A 19,259-nucleotide genomic window follows, 5' to 3' on the forward strand; every position below is an offset into this window, starting at 1 on the left:
TACCAAAGTTAGCATTTAACCGCGAGGATTATAATGCACTTAAGAGTATATGGTATAGCGTTATCATGGAACAGCTATTTGGACTTGGTTCCGCAAGCTGCAAACGGGCTCAGCTCATGCCAGAGCACCATCTCACATAATTCCAAGCACTCTGCCTTCAGGATTGATAACGCCTGCCATAGGAGTGACTGATAGGAATATATGTGTCCATTTTAGGGTTAGATATAGGAATACTATATCTAAAGCTAAGGGTGTTTACACCACCTTGCCCCAGCTGTCGTGCAGCCAGTTGTGTCTGTTTGGGTGGCCAGCCAGGGGTGGCATAATACATGCTTCAGGCACTGGTAGGCCCTGGGTACACCTATGCCCTGGATACCTAAGGTATGCTGTACAGGGACTGACAAGGTGGCCCAGTACCAATGGGTGAAATGCACCTAAGTTACATGCTTGTAATTTAGAGAGAGAACAGCTAGGCTGTGGGTCTGATTAGCAGGCCCACAGCCAGGGAAAGTCGTAAATCAGTGAAGCAAAAAGCAAAAATCTGGGGTGGCCATGGGATTGCAGACCCCACTCTCCTACAGTTGAGACTTATTTTGCCTCATAAGAACAGGAAATAAAAAGGCTTTACACTTTCTTTCCCTTCCAGTTAGGAAATCAGTCATTCAAGCTCTTCTTACATCCAGGCTTGACTATGCAAATGTATTATATCTGGGCCTCCCCAGTACTAAGTCAACAACAGATAGTAGAACATGCAGCTGCTCGTCTGCTTCTTAAGCTTCCGCCGGGAGCATAGATTTCAACTCACCAGTGCTCCCTACACTGGATGCCAATGAGGAAACGTATCTTCTTCAAAACTATAGTACTTACCTATACAACTTTCCTTCTTACTGGACTCAGTTACTTTACGTCCAGGAAACATACATATCTCCCAAACAGGGAGCTGCGTACTTCCAATGGGGCGCTGGATATAGTACCCAGGATTTTGCTCCACGGAGCAGGGCCCCTTGGCTCGGAATTAACTTCCCCATGAACCTGTCGCGTGGCCGATGGGGACATTGTCGACACCACTAAGTTAGCATGAGTCCTGCAGTCATGATGCACCGTTTGCGCACGTTACTACATGGCTTTATTTTTTTAAGACTGTTTATGCCTTTCACATGAGAACTGTCTGCTGTGTTTGTTCTCTGCCTGTTCCTGGACTTTAGTCTTAACATTTTGATAAACAATGCCCCTTGTTATTCTGTTCTGGTCAGGCCCTAGTACCTAGACAAAACATACTAATGCAGCTGCTGCTGGAGACTTGTACTTTGATATTATGGGGATACATGTTTAGGTGACACACACTTGTAGAGGGACCTTTCCAGGAAGAAGAGCAACACACACTTACAATGTAGAAATACCATCTATAGTCTAAGGTATGGGGTCTGCTGACAAAGCCCAGAGATCTTCTATTATATAATAATATTTCTTCTTACCAAGGGGAGGGAGGTTAGGCATTATAGTCCTTTCTCCATTGTCTTTATATGGCCTCTCCCGTTATGATGTATGGCCTAGTTGCAATGCTAACTATATTCTTGTTAAGCATTTTTCTGCTTGTGGCACGTAAACTGCATGTTAGAGCACGATAGTTAAAATAAACATTTTAAACTACATTTGTGTCTCGGTCAGATCTTATTGTGGAAAGGTACGCGAGTGTTCGCGAAAAGGTGTGTCTTGTTACCGTGATTCCTGAGAGATCTGGGAGTGTCGTTTTCTTGGATGTCTAATCATTTGCTTCTCCGTGAGTGTGTAGGAGAGCGAGTGAGATACTATAGCTAGTCGGTCCTGGGCACTAAGGTGGTAGGAAGGCACAGTCCCTGTACACCGAGGTCCCACAATCCTGCGCATAGTTCTGTGTATGTGCAGAATCCCTGCAACAATCCTTTATCTAGCTGAATCTGAACAGCAATTCCAAAATAAGTTGAACACCGGGACACTCTTCGGAGTAGCTGAGGACTCTACAAATGTCCTTTTCATTCTTAAGACCTTATGATCAACACGCCCAACTGCAGCATCATTAGCAGACATGCTGCACTGCCTATGAGCAGTGCAGTTTGTCATCTAATATATTTGAATGTGTTCAACAAGCTGTACAGGCACTTTCTGGCATGTGCATTATCATTGGAAAAGGCAGAGTCCCCTCTTCTGCTAACAAATCTATTGCTAATTTATATAACCAAACACTAATCTGTTTTCATATAAAAGCTGTAACTTCATGTTGGGCAGTCTGCTGGAGATGGAAGCAGGTCTTATGTAGCATCCTCTATGGTTGAGCAACCACTGCCCTCACCTGACTTCTTCCCATCACATATTTAATAGTACTTGAGATTGTCGATGCCTATCACTTACAAAGACCAATCTAAATTGATGACTGCACGCATTGACACTGGATGCAGTTGCATTTGTCAAAGACGGTTTTGGACTACTGGACTACTGATCCAGACATACTTAGCACTATTATTGTGGACTTTGCGGGTATTCCTATTATGATTCAAGACTTATTATTCTGAACAATTATACCTTTGATGCTTGCTGGTCTTAAGGAAACCCATGACTTTAGTCTTTTTTGACACCATTTGTAAGGGAACATGCCCTGAAGTAGCCTTTGACAGGGCGAAACAAGCTGGCTTCCTTTTGCTTACACTGAAGGAGAATAGGAATAAAAGGCTACAAAGAACTTCTCTTTACATATTCTTATTCATGTTGCCTCTCTAATGTAAATAAATACCAATCTAAGGTTTGCCTGCAGGCACTTGTATATTCTTTTATACCATTTATCTTTGATATAGGTTTGTTTCTGTTAGTGCAGAGAACCATAGCATGTTTCCATATGCCTTCCCTACGCAAACACATGCTTGTGGTTTGTTCATGTTCACACTGATGGTTGTCAGAATCCGGACCTCCACAATGTTCTTGGATCTTAGTGCTCTTTTCAATTATACAATAATGTATTCTTGGATTTTACCATCTGCTTCCCGGAGTTTGACTTGCTGCAGTAATAGCTTACCGAGGGCCTCCCCAAGGACTGGCCTGTCCCCCTGGCTGCTTTGCAGATGTACTTCACCATGGAGGAGTGTCATGTATGTGTTGGCCTACTGGGAGCTGTGCACGTATAGGATACGGCATTAACTGGTAGGCAGTCCCTCTAAGTAACAAGGCAGAGGGTTGCATTGCGCAAGGTAGCCCCCTCTTGTTCAGGGGACGTTCATTCTGACATAATAGGATGACCTTGCAGATATTCAGCAAGGAGTTAAATTGACAGTGTGACAGCATATCCACATCAAGCAAGGCAGCTTTCCATGTATCTTATTGTGTCTGGCAAATCAACAAGTAAATCGAGCAATTGGTTCCACTCAGTTGAAAACTATCTGGTAGCAAACTGCTGCATGAAAGACAAAAAGTGCCTTTGTTAAATTCATAGGGAGTCACAGGGAAACACATCTTTGATAATCTTCCAGAACTGAAGGCACCAAGAGGAATCTATTGAATATCAGATGTGTACAGAGGGGCAGTAGCTACATTGCAGAAACTATACACAGAAGAACTAAGTGTATGTCTGAAAATTGAACCTTTTAAAGGAAAAACAAAACGCCACAAAACAGAGGAAGAATACACGACTGAACTCCGCATTTTATCTTCCAGTTTAAAGTATGGTGATCAAGTTGATATATTTATATGTCTTGTATGTTTTTACCTAATAAAAAAAAAAATCAAGAGATTGTTGGGCTGCCACAACCCAAAGTCAAGCGAAGGTATAGATTTAGCCAAGGAAACAGAGAGGTCCAATGCATGGGGTAAGGTTTTAGCAGCTGATGAAACGGCCAGTAGTCTTATAACGTGTGCCACTATGAATGACTGTGATGCAAATGAGACCTAAACAACAATAAACTTTAACAGGAAGGGGAAACCAGAAACCTTATGGATGTGCTCCAATTAATCACGTGCAATAACAGCAATTGCCCAGCAATGGTTTAAAGATGCAACATGTTATGGTTGTACACAGATCCTTTAATTGTGTGTCAAAAGCTCATGCCAGGAATATTGCATTCTCCATGGTACTATGTTCCACTGGATGACCATTGGAGACTGGCGGCTGTGCTGGCAGGCTGCACAGTTAGTGGTGTTATCTACAATAAACTATGTTTGCATAACTTCCTGGCTCAATGCTGTAACACTGGCAACAAGCAAAGCGGGACTGGGGACCAGCTACACCACCAACCCCCCTCTGTGGCCATTTAAGGATCCATGCGTGTTGGTGCACTAATTAAGTACTTCAAGTGAAGTTAAGAGTAATGCAGCCATATCACAATTGAAAAACCAGCTTTATGATTACTTTTGACTATGGATGCTGCAGTGAGTATTTTAAGGAAGGCTCACCGTTTAAGGGATTCTGACCACTGTTAGCTAAGCGTACAAGATCGCAAGCTGTGGAGCCAGCCGTGAAGCACTGTGACCTGTGCATGTGTGGCCATGAACAGTGAGCGACATCCAACGTCATCATACTCAACAGCAGTGAGTGAGCTGCAAACGCTGACCGTTAACTGGAACTCTCAACTGTGCGTCACCCCAGATTCAACAGCGTGACTAAAGTGACATCACGCCAGCGTGAAGACGCCATCTTTTGTTGGGAGCATTACACATAAGGAACTATGGCAAGACGCGAACGACAAGGTGCAACCTTGTACTTTGTTGGTTGCACTGCCACTACTGAATTAGCAATTGTAGCTGCAACCATCTGTCTTATCAGAATGTAGGCAGGCGAACAGGCTTTGGTACAGTACATCTTGTATGCATAACATTATCCTGTGCTGACTTTCTACTTTCAAATGTTATTGTTGGCTACCAGTGTAAAGTGACTCTTACATTCAAAAGTGGAAGGAAAATTGTGAAATTGGTATTTCTATTTAGTAAGACGTTTTACTACCTGTTACCATGGCCGTCAACATCATGTAGCAGCCCCCAGCATTTTTATCCGACAAGAGTGAACCAGTGCTACAGGGAAAACGTTGGAGAAAATTATTTGATTCATATCTGGTAGCCATCGGTGGAGTGAAGTTTTCTGCACATAGAACACAAGCTATTCTTTTGCTCAACCTTGGGATAGAGGGCCAGGACATTTATGAAAGCATTGATGAGTTGCCTTTAGGTGAGGGTGCTGGAGAACCCTCTCATGTATTTGAAATGTCATTAAAAATACTTGAACAATACGTTGTGTCATATGCAAAGAACAAGGGCAACCCTTCTCACAAGGAACTAGGGCAATTAATATGTAACAGAGAGACAACTGTTCATGTGGACAATGTCCAAAATACTTATATTGAATAATGGAAATTTTTGTTGATTATACCTCAATGTAAGTTACAATTTGTCACTTTGGTTGTTTAAGTTCTAAGTTCACTTGGGACACGTAACACTTTTCAGCAGTATTACAATATGAATATACTATTTGCACTGCTAATATTTGACCCCTATATTGTTGTCTGCGTAACTGGTCTCCTCTTTCAGCATTCATATACCAATAGTAACTTGCATAGTGCTCAGTTAGTATTATGTATCCTGTACATTGTCCACATGATCCGTTGTATCAGTTACACATGAACAATATTTTGGGCCTCATATATATCTGGTATTAGAAACAAACAGATGTTTTACCAGAGCACAGAAACTGAATGAGAAAGTAGGTAATTACATAGCCTCCTTAAAAATACTGTCACGCACCTGCAAATTTGGAGAACTCACGCATTCGCTTATAAGGGACCAGATAGTGTGATGAACTAGCAGCAGTAGAATGCAGGAAAATCTCTTTGCAATAAACCCATCGCTCAAGGACACAATTGCCATTGTAGAAGGTGTTGAAAATGCTTCCAGATGGGTTAGGGAGATAAGAAGTCACACAGTGACACAGAATACGTATGGCTTTGCAAAGCAGTATACATGAACTTAAGGATGCAGAGATACTGCATGATAATCATCTGTCACAAGAGTGGTCTTAAAGGACATTTTGCAAAACTCTGCAGGTCCTCTAAGGGAGTACGCATGGTGGAAAACGTTGATAATGTCACTGAAGGCATTCGCATTGTGATTTTGAATGCGAAATGCGGCGAAGATGGTGTAGACAAAGGTCAAGTGGTAATGTCTAAAAGTGAAATTTATATTGGTGGAGAAAGGTTTGTAATTTTTGCAGATTCTGGCTTTTCAATCACCATGATTGGCAATGAAAGTTGCGATAACAAATTCTCTTATGAGAAGCTGCTTCCACCAGATAGCAACCCAATTATTTATGGTTGCTCTCACATTGAAGTCAAGAGGTATGTCATAAAAAAGATTGCATTCAAAGGCAGAGAAACCACTGGCAAGATTTATGTGGCAAAGAGGGGTGACATCCTCCTTGGTTGAAGGCACCAAAGAGATTAAGTTATTATATTGAATCCCAATGCACAAGATCAAGTAATGCTTATTGAATGTGGCAGTGGAGATAGTTTTTATAATGAGCTTCATGAAGTATTTAAAAAGGAGCTTGGATTGCTCAAAGACTTTGAGTATCGTCTTTGAGTATCGTATTGTATTAAAATATGGAGCCTAGCCTTGTGTTATTAAAGCACGTAAAGTTCCTCATCTTATGCTGGAACCTTTGAGGGATTAATTAAATAGGTTGTTGGTTTCTGAGATTATTGAGGAGTCTGAATCAGAGTGGTTGGCACCAGTGGTTTTAGCAACCAAAGAGGGAGGAAAGTCCATTAGAATGTGTGTGGACTTGACAGCCCTTAACAAATGGATTTGGGTGGATCGACAACCACTCCTCAATACCTTGGAATCCCTAGCTCTGCTGAAAGGGGACTATATTCTTTGTTCTGGATCACTCATCGGCATACCATCAGGTGATGTTGCACCAAGACTCGAGGCATCTCAGCTCCTTTGCAATGCTGTTGGGGGCCTACAGGTTTATTAGAATGCCGTTTGGGTTGGCCTCGGTGGGGGCCTGTTTTCAAAGAATATGTACAATGGTCCTGGGTGGGTTATCCAATCTTTTATTCTTCCTTTATGGCAAGGATGTTGGTGAGCACGATATGATTTTGAGAAGTGTATTAAAATGGCTGTAGGAAAAAGGGCTCACTGTGAAGAGACAGGAGTGCAGAATTGGAGTTACATCTGTCACTTACTTAGGACATATTGTATCAGGGGACGACATCCAATCTAAGTCATAGCTGGTTGACAGTATTAAGCAAGCCCCCACTCCCACTGACAAAGAGCAAGTGAGGTCCTTTTTTGGACTCACTGAATCATACTCTAAATTCATTAAAGGTTTTGCAAGCGTGGTTACAAAAAGTGTTCATTTTGTGTGGCCACCAGAGTGACAGACGGCTTTTTAAACGGTGAAGTTTGAGATTAGCGTAATGGTCACCCCAGGGCATTTCGACACCAGGAAGAAAACCATTCTAACCACTGATGTTAGCTTGAGGGGGTTGGGAGCAGTATTGTCCCAGACAGACAATGGTGAACAAAAGGTGGTGGCATTTGCCTCTAGGGCCCTCAAGGAGGCTGAAAGGCATTATTTGTGTATTGAAAGGGAAGCGTTAGCCATAGCCTGGCTTAGAAGCATTTCAAATTTTAATTATGGGGTATTACCTTTCCAGTTAGGGCAGACCATAGGCCTTTGGTCTAGTATTCTCTTGCAAGCACAGTGGGAGGACCACCCCAAGACTCAAACACTGGGCAAAGGGTTAGTGGAATTGAACTTTCAGGTACCATACCTCCCAGGACTATCTAACAAGACAGCTGACTGTGTCAAGGTTGTCGGTGGAATGTGGTTATGATGGTAGTGTGGAGGAGGTAAATTGTGTCAGATGGGGAAGGGAACCCACTAGTTCTCGTGATGAGTGGGTGAAAAGTACCGAAGAGGATGTACAACTCGCTGAGTTCAAGGACTATGTGGTAAAGAGCTGGCCTAATTAAAAAGGGTCTGATCCGGAATCCACATCTTACTGGCCAGTAAGAAATTAATTCGCATTATTTCAAGGTGATTTGATGAGAGGTGGGATAACTGTAACGTAGTGACTGTTCACACTGTGTGTAAGTGGAGCATGTCCAGACTTGTGAAGTATCCAGGTGATAGCTTAGACACTTTGCCCGAAAAGCATACAGGGGAACAGGCTGCAATGGCTTCTCGTGCCATTATGGAAAGGAGACTCCCTACTCATTTTAGGGATTTTGCCATGAAATAGACTTTATCTTTCATAACATGAATGCTTTTCATTTCAAGATCTCATGATATTTCCAGACATGCTTAGAGTTCATTGTGTAAGTTTCCTTTCTGTTTGAAAAACATTTTTGTTGCTCATTGTTTTGCTGTGCCAGGGGGATGTTTTATGGTTGTACACTGCTCCTTTAATTGTGTATCAGCAGCTCATGCCAGGAATGTTGCAGTCTCTATGGTACTGATTTTCCACTGGACGTCAGTTGGAGACTGGAGGCTGTACTGGCCGGCTACACAGTTGGTGGTGCTCTTATCTACAATAAACTGACTTTGCATAACTACCTGGCTCGGTGTTGTAACACAACACACAAAAGAAAATTAGCCCTCTTTATATTGAGTATAGGAGTAACACCTGTAGTAACCGTGTGAGTAATATAAATGAGGTCAATGAGATCGCTACTAGAGTGCGTAACACCTTGTGGTGACACTTGGTACTAGAATGGAGAACAAATCCGGAACAAAAGTCAAAGGACCATTGTGCATGGTCAGCATTGAGAATGTCTCCTTCAGAATTAAAGTCCACTTATGGTCCCCAATTACCATTTTATCAAATGTTATTTTTCAAGAAAAGTGTGGAGAAAAAGCCTTAGTAAAGCCTTCGGGAAAATTTGATATGCAAATACTCACATTTTTCTTTGACAGTTTATAGAGTGTATGGATAGAAGAAATGAGCATTACAGACAGTCTAAGTGAGATGTTGGCACACCTTCGCAACATTGGACGCTAGAACTGTTATTGAGCAGAAGAAAAGAAAAACAAAGATGCCAAAAGAATGTAGGTCTCTCTCATGGTCACAGAGACCTTCAGAGGCTGTCACTATTTGCAAGCATTGTCTGCATGATAATGGAACTGTTGGAATACAAAGCGAGTGCAGTCAGGGGAACAAATAGTATGAATAAAGTTGAGCAATGTGAGATGTTTAATTTATGTTACGGTATAAAAATGATAAATACATGTTTTTTAAAACTGGGTAGAAGCATAAAGACAGACTTACATGGCAGGGACATTATGAGCTAGAATGCCCAGACAGAGATGGGAATAGTATTAAAGTTGGGGTATTCAGGTCCAGTTACGTTCGGAGATCTTCCTGTGATGAATGTAGCAAGTATGGATACAAATGTGAACATCGATTTGAATGAGTCCGAAAGCGTGTCTGCCCCTAAAGCGGGAAGTATTTGTGGAGTTAAAAACAGCAGCAAATAAAAAATGTTTGCTTTCCCAGTAGCACACGTTGAGGTAAGTTCTTTTAAGTGTGAGGTATGATTTTAAAAACTGTAGCAAGTTGTGAAGTGTTATGAAGGAACAATAGCATCTACGGACTCCGCAGAGTGGAGTTTTTGGTGTTATTATTGCAAGGGGTAAAAATGGGTGAGAGCCAGTAAAGTTCAGACCTTCACTCTTTGAATAAGAGCACTGTGGTTGACTACCACCCAATTACCTATATTTACAAGATATGTTAGGAGCACGAGGGAATGCAAAGTTCACGGATTTGCGATTTGTGTATTATCAGGCATTCTTATTAAAAGGATTGTCAGATCTCATTCATCACACCCTTTCAGTATACAAATATTTAATACTCCCTTTTTGTCTAGCGTGAGTCACAAGTCATTTAAAAGATAAATAATGGATAATCTTTTTGGTGATGTAAATTTCAAGACGACATCCTTATTTTCGCTGGCCTTTACCAGGAACACAATGTTGTTTTTCATAAAGTTTGAATGTTTTGACAATTTTGAAAGGAAGGGGCATAAAAGGAAAATGCAAGCTTGTGTGCTCAGTCTGTAGATTATCTAGGCCATACAATTTCTTCAAAAGAGTATTCTAAAAAAGATTTGCTCAATGTTAAGAATGTGCCTTGTCCTACGAACGATGATGCCCTCAGTTCATATTGGTGTACAAGTGAATGCTAAGCAAGATTTGTGAGTGGGTATGCATTGTGGAACCATTTATTTATTTATTTATTTATTCAAAGTTGTATATAGCGCGAACAAGATCTTTACAGATATCAGAGCGCTTCACAGAGACAGGGGTAGGGGCAACAGGACTGAACAGAAATAATGGGAGCAGTATAATAGTCACTAACATAATAGGATAACAGTAATGTACAGAAAACATATCGATATACAATCAGGTAACAAGTAATATAAGACGGCGCAAGTCATTGATCCCGCTACAGTAGAGTTCAGGTAAACTTTGGATGTATGGATGGCTTATACCAATTTCTTAGGATAGAGAGAACACGGGGTGGGGGCATCGGGAGGGTGATTCAACAAACTAAAGTGTATCATATATTGGTCGGTAGTAGGAGAGTAGCATAGTAGTGTCACAATCAAGTAAGAATATAGTGCCAAGAGACAATCAGGTGATCAATAATACAAAGCGATGCAGAGTCTCTGATCCAACACCTATAAAGTTCAGGAGATCTTGGCCAGAAGGATGGTTTTCACCTCTTTCTTGAAGAATGCAGTGGAGGAGATAAGCCTGGTTTCAGGAGGGAGTGCATTCCAGATCCTGGGTGCCATTCCTGAGAAGGAGCGCTTGTAAGTTTTTTCCTTCCGGAATCTACGAGGTTTCAGGAGTAGATTTTTTGTACTTCTATTGGATGTCGAACCTCCTGATATAGACAACTTTTGAGCGAGGTAGTTGGGTGCCTTGTGGTGCATGGCCGAGTGTGTCATAACGGCAATTTTTAGCTGTATTCTGGCTTCAAAAGGCAGCCATTTTAGAGAATTTAAGTCTGGGGATATATGCGAATGTTTTCTTGAGCCAGTAATGAGTCTCGCGGTAGCGTTCAGGGAGGCTCTTAGGGGTGCTGTTGTGGATAGCGGGAGTCCGCTGAGGGCCACAAATCCGTAGTCTATGCGAGGGATGACTAAAGCTTGTACAGCAGTTTGGAAGTCTTTGGCAGGGAGGAAGGGTTTAAGTTTCCTCAGTGTGTTGATTTGGAAATTAGCTCCTTTTGTGGCTTTGCTAACGTGCTGTTGCATGTTGAGCTTGGCGTCGAGTGTGATGCCTAGGGATTTCGCAGAATCCACGATGGTAGGTTGGACATTGAGTGCTGTTAGGTTATTGAGCCAGGTTTGGGTGGTGGTAATTTTCGCCGGAGGTGAGATGAGTAGGAACTCAGTTTTCAAAGCATTTAGTTTGAGGTGATTATCGGCCAACCAAGATTGAGTGTTACTAAGTGTGGAATTCAGAAGTTTGATATCTTCCGGGGATCGTAGCTTTAGGTAAAGTTGTGTGTCTTCGGCGTACATATGGAATTGAACATTGGTTGCTTGGAGCAAGGTGGCGAGCGGTTCCATGATGAGGTTGAACAGTGTGGGGGAGAGGGAAGATCCTTGTGGAACACCTAGATCTGCTGGCACAGGTGTAGATAGCACATTGTCAATCTTGAACTTCTGAGACCGGTTATGAAGGAAGGAAGTAAACCATTTGAGAACAGTTCCCGATAGACCCATTCTAGTGCTTAGCAGCTCCAGTAAGTTCTCATGTTTGACCGTGTCAAATGCTGAAGAGAGGTCAAGAAGGATGAGGAGGCAGGACTCATTGCGATCAAGGATTTGGAGGGCGTCATCAATTATGTGCGTCATAGCTGTTTCTGTGCTATGTTTCGCTCGGAAGCCTGATTGATGAGGGTTGAGGAGGTCAAATTGGTCAATGTGTTTTGTTAGTTGGAGTTGGACACATTTTTCCAGCAGTTTGGCCAGGGTGGGGATATTGGTGATAGGGCGGCTGTAGGTTTCTTGAGTATAGGCGTGACTTGCCCCACCTTGAGGGAGTCTGGGATGAGACCTTGTTGAAGGGAGCTGTTGATGATTTTGGTCCAAAGTGGGAGGAGCAGGGGGATGAAGTCTTTTACAGCATTAGCAGGTAGGGGGTCTATGAGGTGATTAGAGGGCTTCAAGGTGCAGAGCAGTTTGTGTATTGCTTCTTCCGAGTAGGTGTCGAAGTACAACCATGATAATGAGCAATTCTCCAAAAAAGGGCAAAATTTGAATTGGGTGACGAGTGTTGCCTTTGTACAAGTTAATGATCTGATAGCCAGTGCACAAGCCATAAAACAATTTGTCAGCTGCGTAAAATGTACTGTGACCGTTGATCCCAGTTCCATTGGTATAAGTTGGGTGTTGTGCCAATGGGTCAACAACAAAACATGAAGTTGCGTTAATTTCTAGATCATTACAAGGTTCAGGGATACACTACAACACAACTGCGAGTGAATCCTTGTGTGTGGATGGGTGTTAGAGAAATTTAAAACCTTAACCTGATCGGGGCGGGGTGGAAATATTTTGATTTGTACTTGGATCACAAACCACTGTTATACATGGAAAGTAATGGTACTACCAAGGCTTAGCCAAGACTAGTACAAGTTATTTCTAAACAACATAAGTGCACTTTTACTAATTGCCATGTATCAGGAGGCTTGCAGTTGACCTGGGGGAGGGCGGGGGGCAGTTTTTATGTCTTATGTTTGTTTATAATATTAATATATAGCACAGTGGCTAAGTTATTGAACTGGCTGTCCTCAATATGCTTGATTCTCTGCTTAAATAACCCAGGGGGACATAGCAGACCCCTAACAAGCTTCCTCTTAAGACTTCTTTTGAGGTTTTTGTTCCATTGGTTTTATCAGAGTTTTTTTTTTTTGCTGAGTTTTATATAGCGCGAACTAGACCCGAACCGAATCGGGTATCAGAGCGCTTCACATAGCACCAGTTACGTTACATGAGGACACATTCATTTTAGGCACGGGGAGATTAAGTGATTTGCCCATAATCACAGGAGGTTTTGGCGTCGTTACCGAGACTCGAACCCAGATCCGAGGTCGAGTGTGCCCTAGCCATTTTGTGGTTTCCATTTGACGTTTGACGTTGTATGACATTTTATTTATTGCTATGAATTGGATGATTTTCCATAATGTTTATTAATTATATATACTGCTCTGCTTTGTGCACTTTCATGGTTCAAATGAGCCGAAATGATTTAGGAGACTAAGTTATTGGTGCGATCGGTGTAGCTGGGCAGTGAAACATACAAGACATTTTGTGTGAAGAGTGTATTAATGGTTGCCTAAAAGATCCTGCTTCAACTGAAGTAATAGTAAAGGTCTGTCCAATAAAACGAATTTGAATAAGGAATTAAAGAGTTATGCAGATAGTCTTTCAAAACTTATTTTTGAAGAAGAGTTAGGGCCAGATTATGAGTTTGGCAGTCTTCCTGCGGTCCACCACGCCAGCAGGAAGACCGCCACACCAGTAGTCAGATCGCCTAGCGGATTACAAGTTTAATCCTGGTGCGGGTAATCAGTACTGCAGTGGTGCCTTTCTACGGCTCAAATGTGAGTCTTAGAAAGGCACAGCGGTCCTGCGGCACTGCCTTTCTACAGCTCAAATGAGGGCCTTAGAAAGGCACCGTTGCGGGATCAAAGATCACTGTCCTGTGGCGGTCCAACCACCAAAATTGTAAAACGGCAAGTGGATAGCCAGTCTGTGGCCCATGGACCACCACGGCGACTACAGTGGTCTAATGGACCACAGTTGTCAGAATCAGGTCCTTAGTCTTACATAATTTGTTTTTGTGCCCCAGACTACCTATGTGAAAGATTAATTGCCATAGTACATTCTGGGCTTTCCAGCATTTGTCATTCAAGGATTGTTAAGCACATTGTATTGTTAGTCAGGAAGATAGGTTCATCTTCCCAAAGTGCTTTTGCAGTCTGAAAAACACGGGAAAGGTATCGAAAAAGCTGTGCACACAGTTAACCAGAAAATCTTTGGGATAAAGTTGCTATTGACTTTTCTGGTCCTTATATTATGGTTCTCGGACATGAGGTATCTTTTTTGTAGAATGGTAAACTGATCTATTACACATTTGTTGCAGCTAGAAACCAACAGTTTTGGAGTTCTTTTCAAATGTAATGCACTGAAATGTGTTCATAGCTGTTTGGTTTCAGGCAGTAAGACTCATTTCATAGCTGAGAAAATGAAAAGGTTTTTGGCCTACCATGGCGTTTTTGTTAAATAGTCCCTATTCTAGAGGACTAGTCTAGACTTGTACTAGTCTTTTGAAAGAGGTAATTCAGGTAGCCATTGTTGTTGGTTATACATCTGCAGGCTTATTCAGGCTCTCAACCATCATGATGTACAAGTTCAAAGATATGAAGAACATTTCAGATGCTCGCGCACAACAAATTATACTAAACAAAGTAAGAGCCACACTGCAGGGCATTTCCTTGGTTTAAATGTTCTCTGAAAAAAAATATTATTTTTACTAGCAAGCCTAAGCCAATAGGTACTGTGACAGCCTCATAATCAGCTATGCTTTTTTAGGACCCCTTTTTAGGACTTGTTCCATTTGATCACATCCATTTTTAATTTATTTTGGAATAAGAGAAGCAACGCATTACAGATAACAAAAAGAATACAAAATGCAATACTTACTGTGTCGTCATTTCTATAAGGATTAAGTCTGTTGTAAACTGCTTCAATCACACTTCGTCTAAATTAAACAAGAAACAAAGTTAAACAATGTATCCCAGCATTTTACGCTCATCACAAACCAATGATGTTATATGTCAACTTTCATGGGAAAAAAAGTCAAACATTCCAACCAGTGTCATAGTTTGCTTTATTTTAGATGCAATGTCCACCCCACTGGAAAACAAGCATTCACAAAGCTAATAGTACGGCTGTGGCAATGGTTTTTTATTCATTTTTGGAAACCTATGCAGTAAATCGTAAACGTAATACAAGAATAAAAAACGGTACTCCTCTAAAAGTGGCATGCATATGCTTGCAAAAAGTAATAAAAAGATGCTTCTTAAAACAAAATGTTTCATTCAGTAATGAAAGTAGCTGGCTTTCAAGCACTGACACTGGATTGGACTACTTTGTAGGTGAATGTGCACATGTGCAAAGGTAAATGTTATATGCCATCAATCACTGAGGAGTGCTAATAGCTTAAGTGGGCTGACCCAATGCCTCATTTTGTATAGTATGGTGAACTTAAGAAAAACGTGAATGGCAAACAGACCAGTTGATGAAGTGAGCTACCAAAAGACCCTCTATGTACACATTTACTTATGCATTTGTATTATCAACTTTTTTAAAAAAAAATAAGAGGCTGGCAAGAGAGCTAACACTGACGCTAGGCCAAACCTAATTAACGTTGGATACAAACCAATTTTCTTCTAAAGTTTAGCTACTTGCTTTTTTCTAACAAAAAAACCCAACTTTCATATTTTTGTAACTGGGTAGTATCAGGATGTATAATGAGCAGGACTAGGGCTCAAATAAACAGATTATTTCTAGTATGGCACCCCAATGCAGCATAAATAGGAACAGTTAACCTAGATGCAGCACCGACATCAGAGTAAGTTGAGTCTAGAAAGAGGAAGAGGGGCTGAGTGTGGTCATTAGGAAACATGGAGCTGAAGAAAAGTAATAGGAAAAAACAAAGGCGAGTCAGCAGGAAAAGCAGACTGGAGGAGCGCTGGTATACAGATGGAAAGAACAGTTGAAGGACACTTATGCTTTTCTTCAATTTGTGAAGGCAGGGCAAGGTGACAAGAGCAATCAGGGGCATCCTTTACTGTTTGAATTCATGTTTAAGAGCTCGATTAATGGCATTCTCTCACAATCAGGCTAGCATCAAAGTGACAGATTTTCACAGGATTGCAGAGAAATGGACAGGCATACAGGCAGTTCTAATAAGATTGGTTTATTGGGGCTTCTTTCACCGTCTGCTCCCTGTAAAAATGTCATTGTCGCTTGAGCCCTATGGAAATTAACTTCAGAAAACACTTCACATGATGCTCCAAGAAACTAAATAGCTAAATGTTTACTTTTTTAAAAACTTTCTTTATACATTTTTGGCATTATAATAACATTAACTTAATCGGATGGTACATTCATGTGCATCTTCAGAATTTTTTAAATAATGTCTTATTCAACGTCTGGCGACACCAACAATATTAGCTTGGCTTTTCATCGCGTCTATGATGGAGTTAAGACTCAATGACAGCACTGCTTCCCAAGTCACTTTACGTCCCATGCTGTTCAGCGGTTTGAAGCTGGCTATCAGTTGTTCTCGCATTTCCACGCGACTCTAGTAGGTATCCCCTTAGACTGGAGGATCCCATTTGTCCCAGGGGCGGGAAGAGAGTCGTAGGAAAGCGGCATAGATGAGCGATTGCTCTTGGCAGTATATTAAATCTTGTAAAGCAAACACATATATTATAGCCATTCCTCAACCATTTGCAGGCCACACTTTGTTTAGCTAATAGTCGCCCTAGGGAGACATACTTTTGTGTCAATAGCGTTAGCTCTTCGGTATATCCCAAAAATGCTTTAAGTAGGGTTGCATGAGTTGCAGATCCAGTCATCTGCTCCAGTACTTTGAAAACCTTTACCCAGTATGATTTGACAGGCGTGCATTCCCACGCCAAGTGTAGGATGTCTGCCCCCAACCCCCCCCCCCCCCCATCTCTTGCATTTGTCATCGGCGCGCAAGTGAAATCGATGGAGTCGAGCAGGGGTGCAGTACAGCCTATGCAAGAATTTAAAATGTATGATTTGTAGCCTACTACTTGCTGTTATCTGTCCCGTTTGCTGGCAGCAGTATCGCAATTGTCCATTTTCGAGTGTCGTAGTCCGCTCCCGATCCCAATTCTGGCGCGAGCCTTGAGCCATCTCATTGCTCTCAGCCTGAGTAGTATGATAAAGTAGCGAGATCACATGTGCAGGGTTATCGCTTTGGAGTAACTTATGCAAGGGACACAGCGCCGAAGGGTTGCTGGGAAAGTCTGGGATTGCTTTCCTAACATCTTGTCTCAGCCTCACATATAGAAACCGCTCCATCTGGGTAGGCTGAGCTCCCCAAAAGAATGCCCCCTCGTCTCGGAATAGGCCCTCCTCATATAGGTCTCCCCATTCCGACTCTCCGAAGCATCTGGTGACACCCAGCTTCGCGCGTCACCGGAAGGTCTGGGTGCCAAGAAATGGCCGACAATGGGGAGCACAGCATGGGGACCTGCAATCGTATAGCTTATTGGCCCCACCAAGCTGCCAAGGTACAAGCAACTGTTGATTGGTCTGCATCTCTGAGGCCAGTAGGCTGCCCAAAGAAGGCAGACATCGGGACCGGGTTCAGGTACGCCTGTTCAATGGTGAGCATAAATGGTTGGGGTCTAAACCAATACGTTGCAAAATGCGCCTGGGCACATAAGAAATAAAGTACCATATCTGGAGCCTCAAATCCACCCCTAGACAAGTGCTCGGTTATGGTTTTCCAGCACAGTCTAGGTTATTTTCCACCCCAGGTGAAGCAAATCAGCTTGCTTTTTAGAGTTTTGAAAAAATGTCTGCCTGGGTCATAAGGGATGTTGATAAAGAGATAAAGAAATCTTGGCAGTAGTACCATTTTAATTAATAAGATGCGGCCTGCCAAAGAGATAGGCATGGAGATCCATCTCGTTATGGAGTCTGTCAGTGTGTCCATCACTCTTCCATAATTTGTGCGCATCAGTTCCGTTTTATCTCTTGTGACTACTATTCCCAGATATTTAACCTTCGAGTCACACCAGGTCAGTGGGTAGTCTGTGGCAATCTCTGGCTCTTTGCGGTAAGTTGATCTGTATTCCGGAGCACGAGTCAAATTTAATGAAGTCTTTCAGGAGCGGATTAAGACTGGATTCAGGGTCCCGAAGGTATAGTGTGATGTCGCCTGCGTAGAGGGAAATTAATAAATGCTGAGTGGGAATAGTGGAGCGTATATTCCCGATGGTGCTGCCAAAGTTGGCTGCTAGTGGTTCCACAGCTAGAGCAAAAAAGAGAGGGGGACAATGGGCATACCGGTCTTGTGCCACGCGTGAGAGGAGAGAGTGCCACGTTAATCGATGCCTGTGGCTGGCTGTACAGCAATTTAATCCAGGCTAGAAAACCGGGTGGGAATCCCATTCGACGCAAAACGCCCAGGAGATAGCCCCATTCTAGGGACTCAAACGCCTTAGTGGCGTCAAGAAATATCACCACCGCAATCAATGTCTTGTATTACTGCAAAAGGGTTCGAAGGTTATGAGACGTGACCTGCCCGGGCATTAAACTCGATTGACAGGTAGGACCAAGGAATCCATAAGTAAACTCAATTGCTTAGCAAGTATCTTAGCTAGTATTTTCAAGTCACAGTTTATCATGGAAAGAGGCCTATAGGACTTGCATCTGTTTCTAGTTTTCAATATAGAAATGCTTAGAGCTTCCCGCATAGACAGAGGAAGAGTGCCAGATTCTCAGGCCTCTTAAGTGGATAAACTAACAAGATCAAGCTTTGCTACTATAAAAACGCTGCGACGAACTTTCCCTCATTTGGGATTTCCACACAAGGTCCAAGCTACCATCTCCCTTGTTCTGTCCAAACTCGATTACGCCAATAGCCTCTACCACAGATCGCCTTTAACGACCTTGAAAAGACTACAACGGATTCAGAACTCAGCTGCCAGACTACTCTTGCATATCAAACCGCGAGACCACATCTCCCCTGCCTTGAAATCCCTGCATTGGTTACCGGTTGCCAGAAGATCCATGTTCAAGCTGCTTTGTATCAACCACAAAGCAACACATGGAATGGGACCTCTCTTCATCAGGAATAAAATCACCAAACATTCAACAAATGAACCTCCGCTCTAAAGGAGCATCTCGCCTCAAAATTCCACCATACAAGAAAAAAGCCATGGGTGGCACATCCTTCTCTGTTCAAGCAGCCAAACTATGGAACTCTTTACCCCACAACATAAGGTCCACCGACGGCCATCTTATCTTCAGGAAACTACTCAAGATGTGGCTCTTCCCCACATAAGTACCATACGCAAACAGAAATTTACAGCATATCCCTCTGTATACAAGCATTTTTTTTCCACTATAGATATGTACCTATCTTTGTGTATTACTTTGTATAAACATGTAAAATA

General features: G+C 42.3%; 1 protein-coding gene across 2 annotated transcripts in view; it reads right to left on the reverse strand.

Annotated features, from left to right (window-relative positions):
- Positions 1–19,259, reverse strand: part of PPM1A (protein phosphatase, Mg2+/Mn2+ dependent 1A) — a 439,034-nt gene that overhangs the window by 49,050 nt on the left and 370,725 nt on the right. For both annotated transcript variants that reach the window (XM_078660345.1, XM_078660344.1), the window contains one exon: positions 14,737–14,794. In XM_078660345.1, coding sequence (XP_078516471.1) covers positions 14,784–14,794 — 11 coding nt within the window. In that variant the 3' untranslated portion in view covers positions 14,737–14,783. The remainder of the gene's footprint in view (positions 1–14,736; positions 14,795–19,259) is intronic.

Source organism: Lissotriton helveticus, chromosome 9, assembly GCF_964261635.1.
Source record: "Lissotriton helveticus chromosome 9, aLisHel1.1, whole genome shotgun sequence".
NCBI lineage: Eukaryota > Metazoa > Chordata > Amphibia > Caudata > Salamandridae > Lissotriton > Lissotriton helveticus.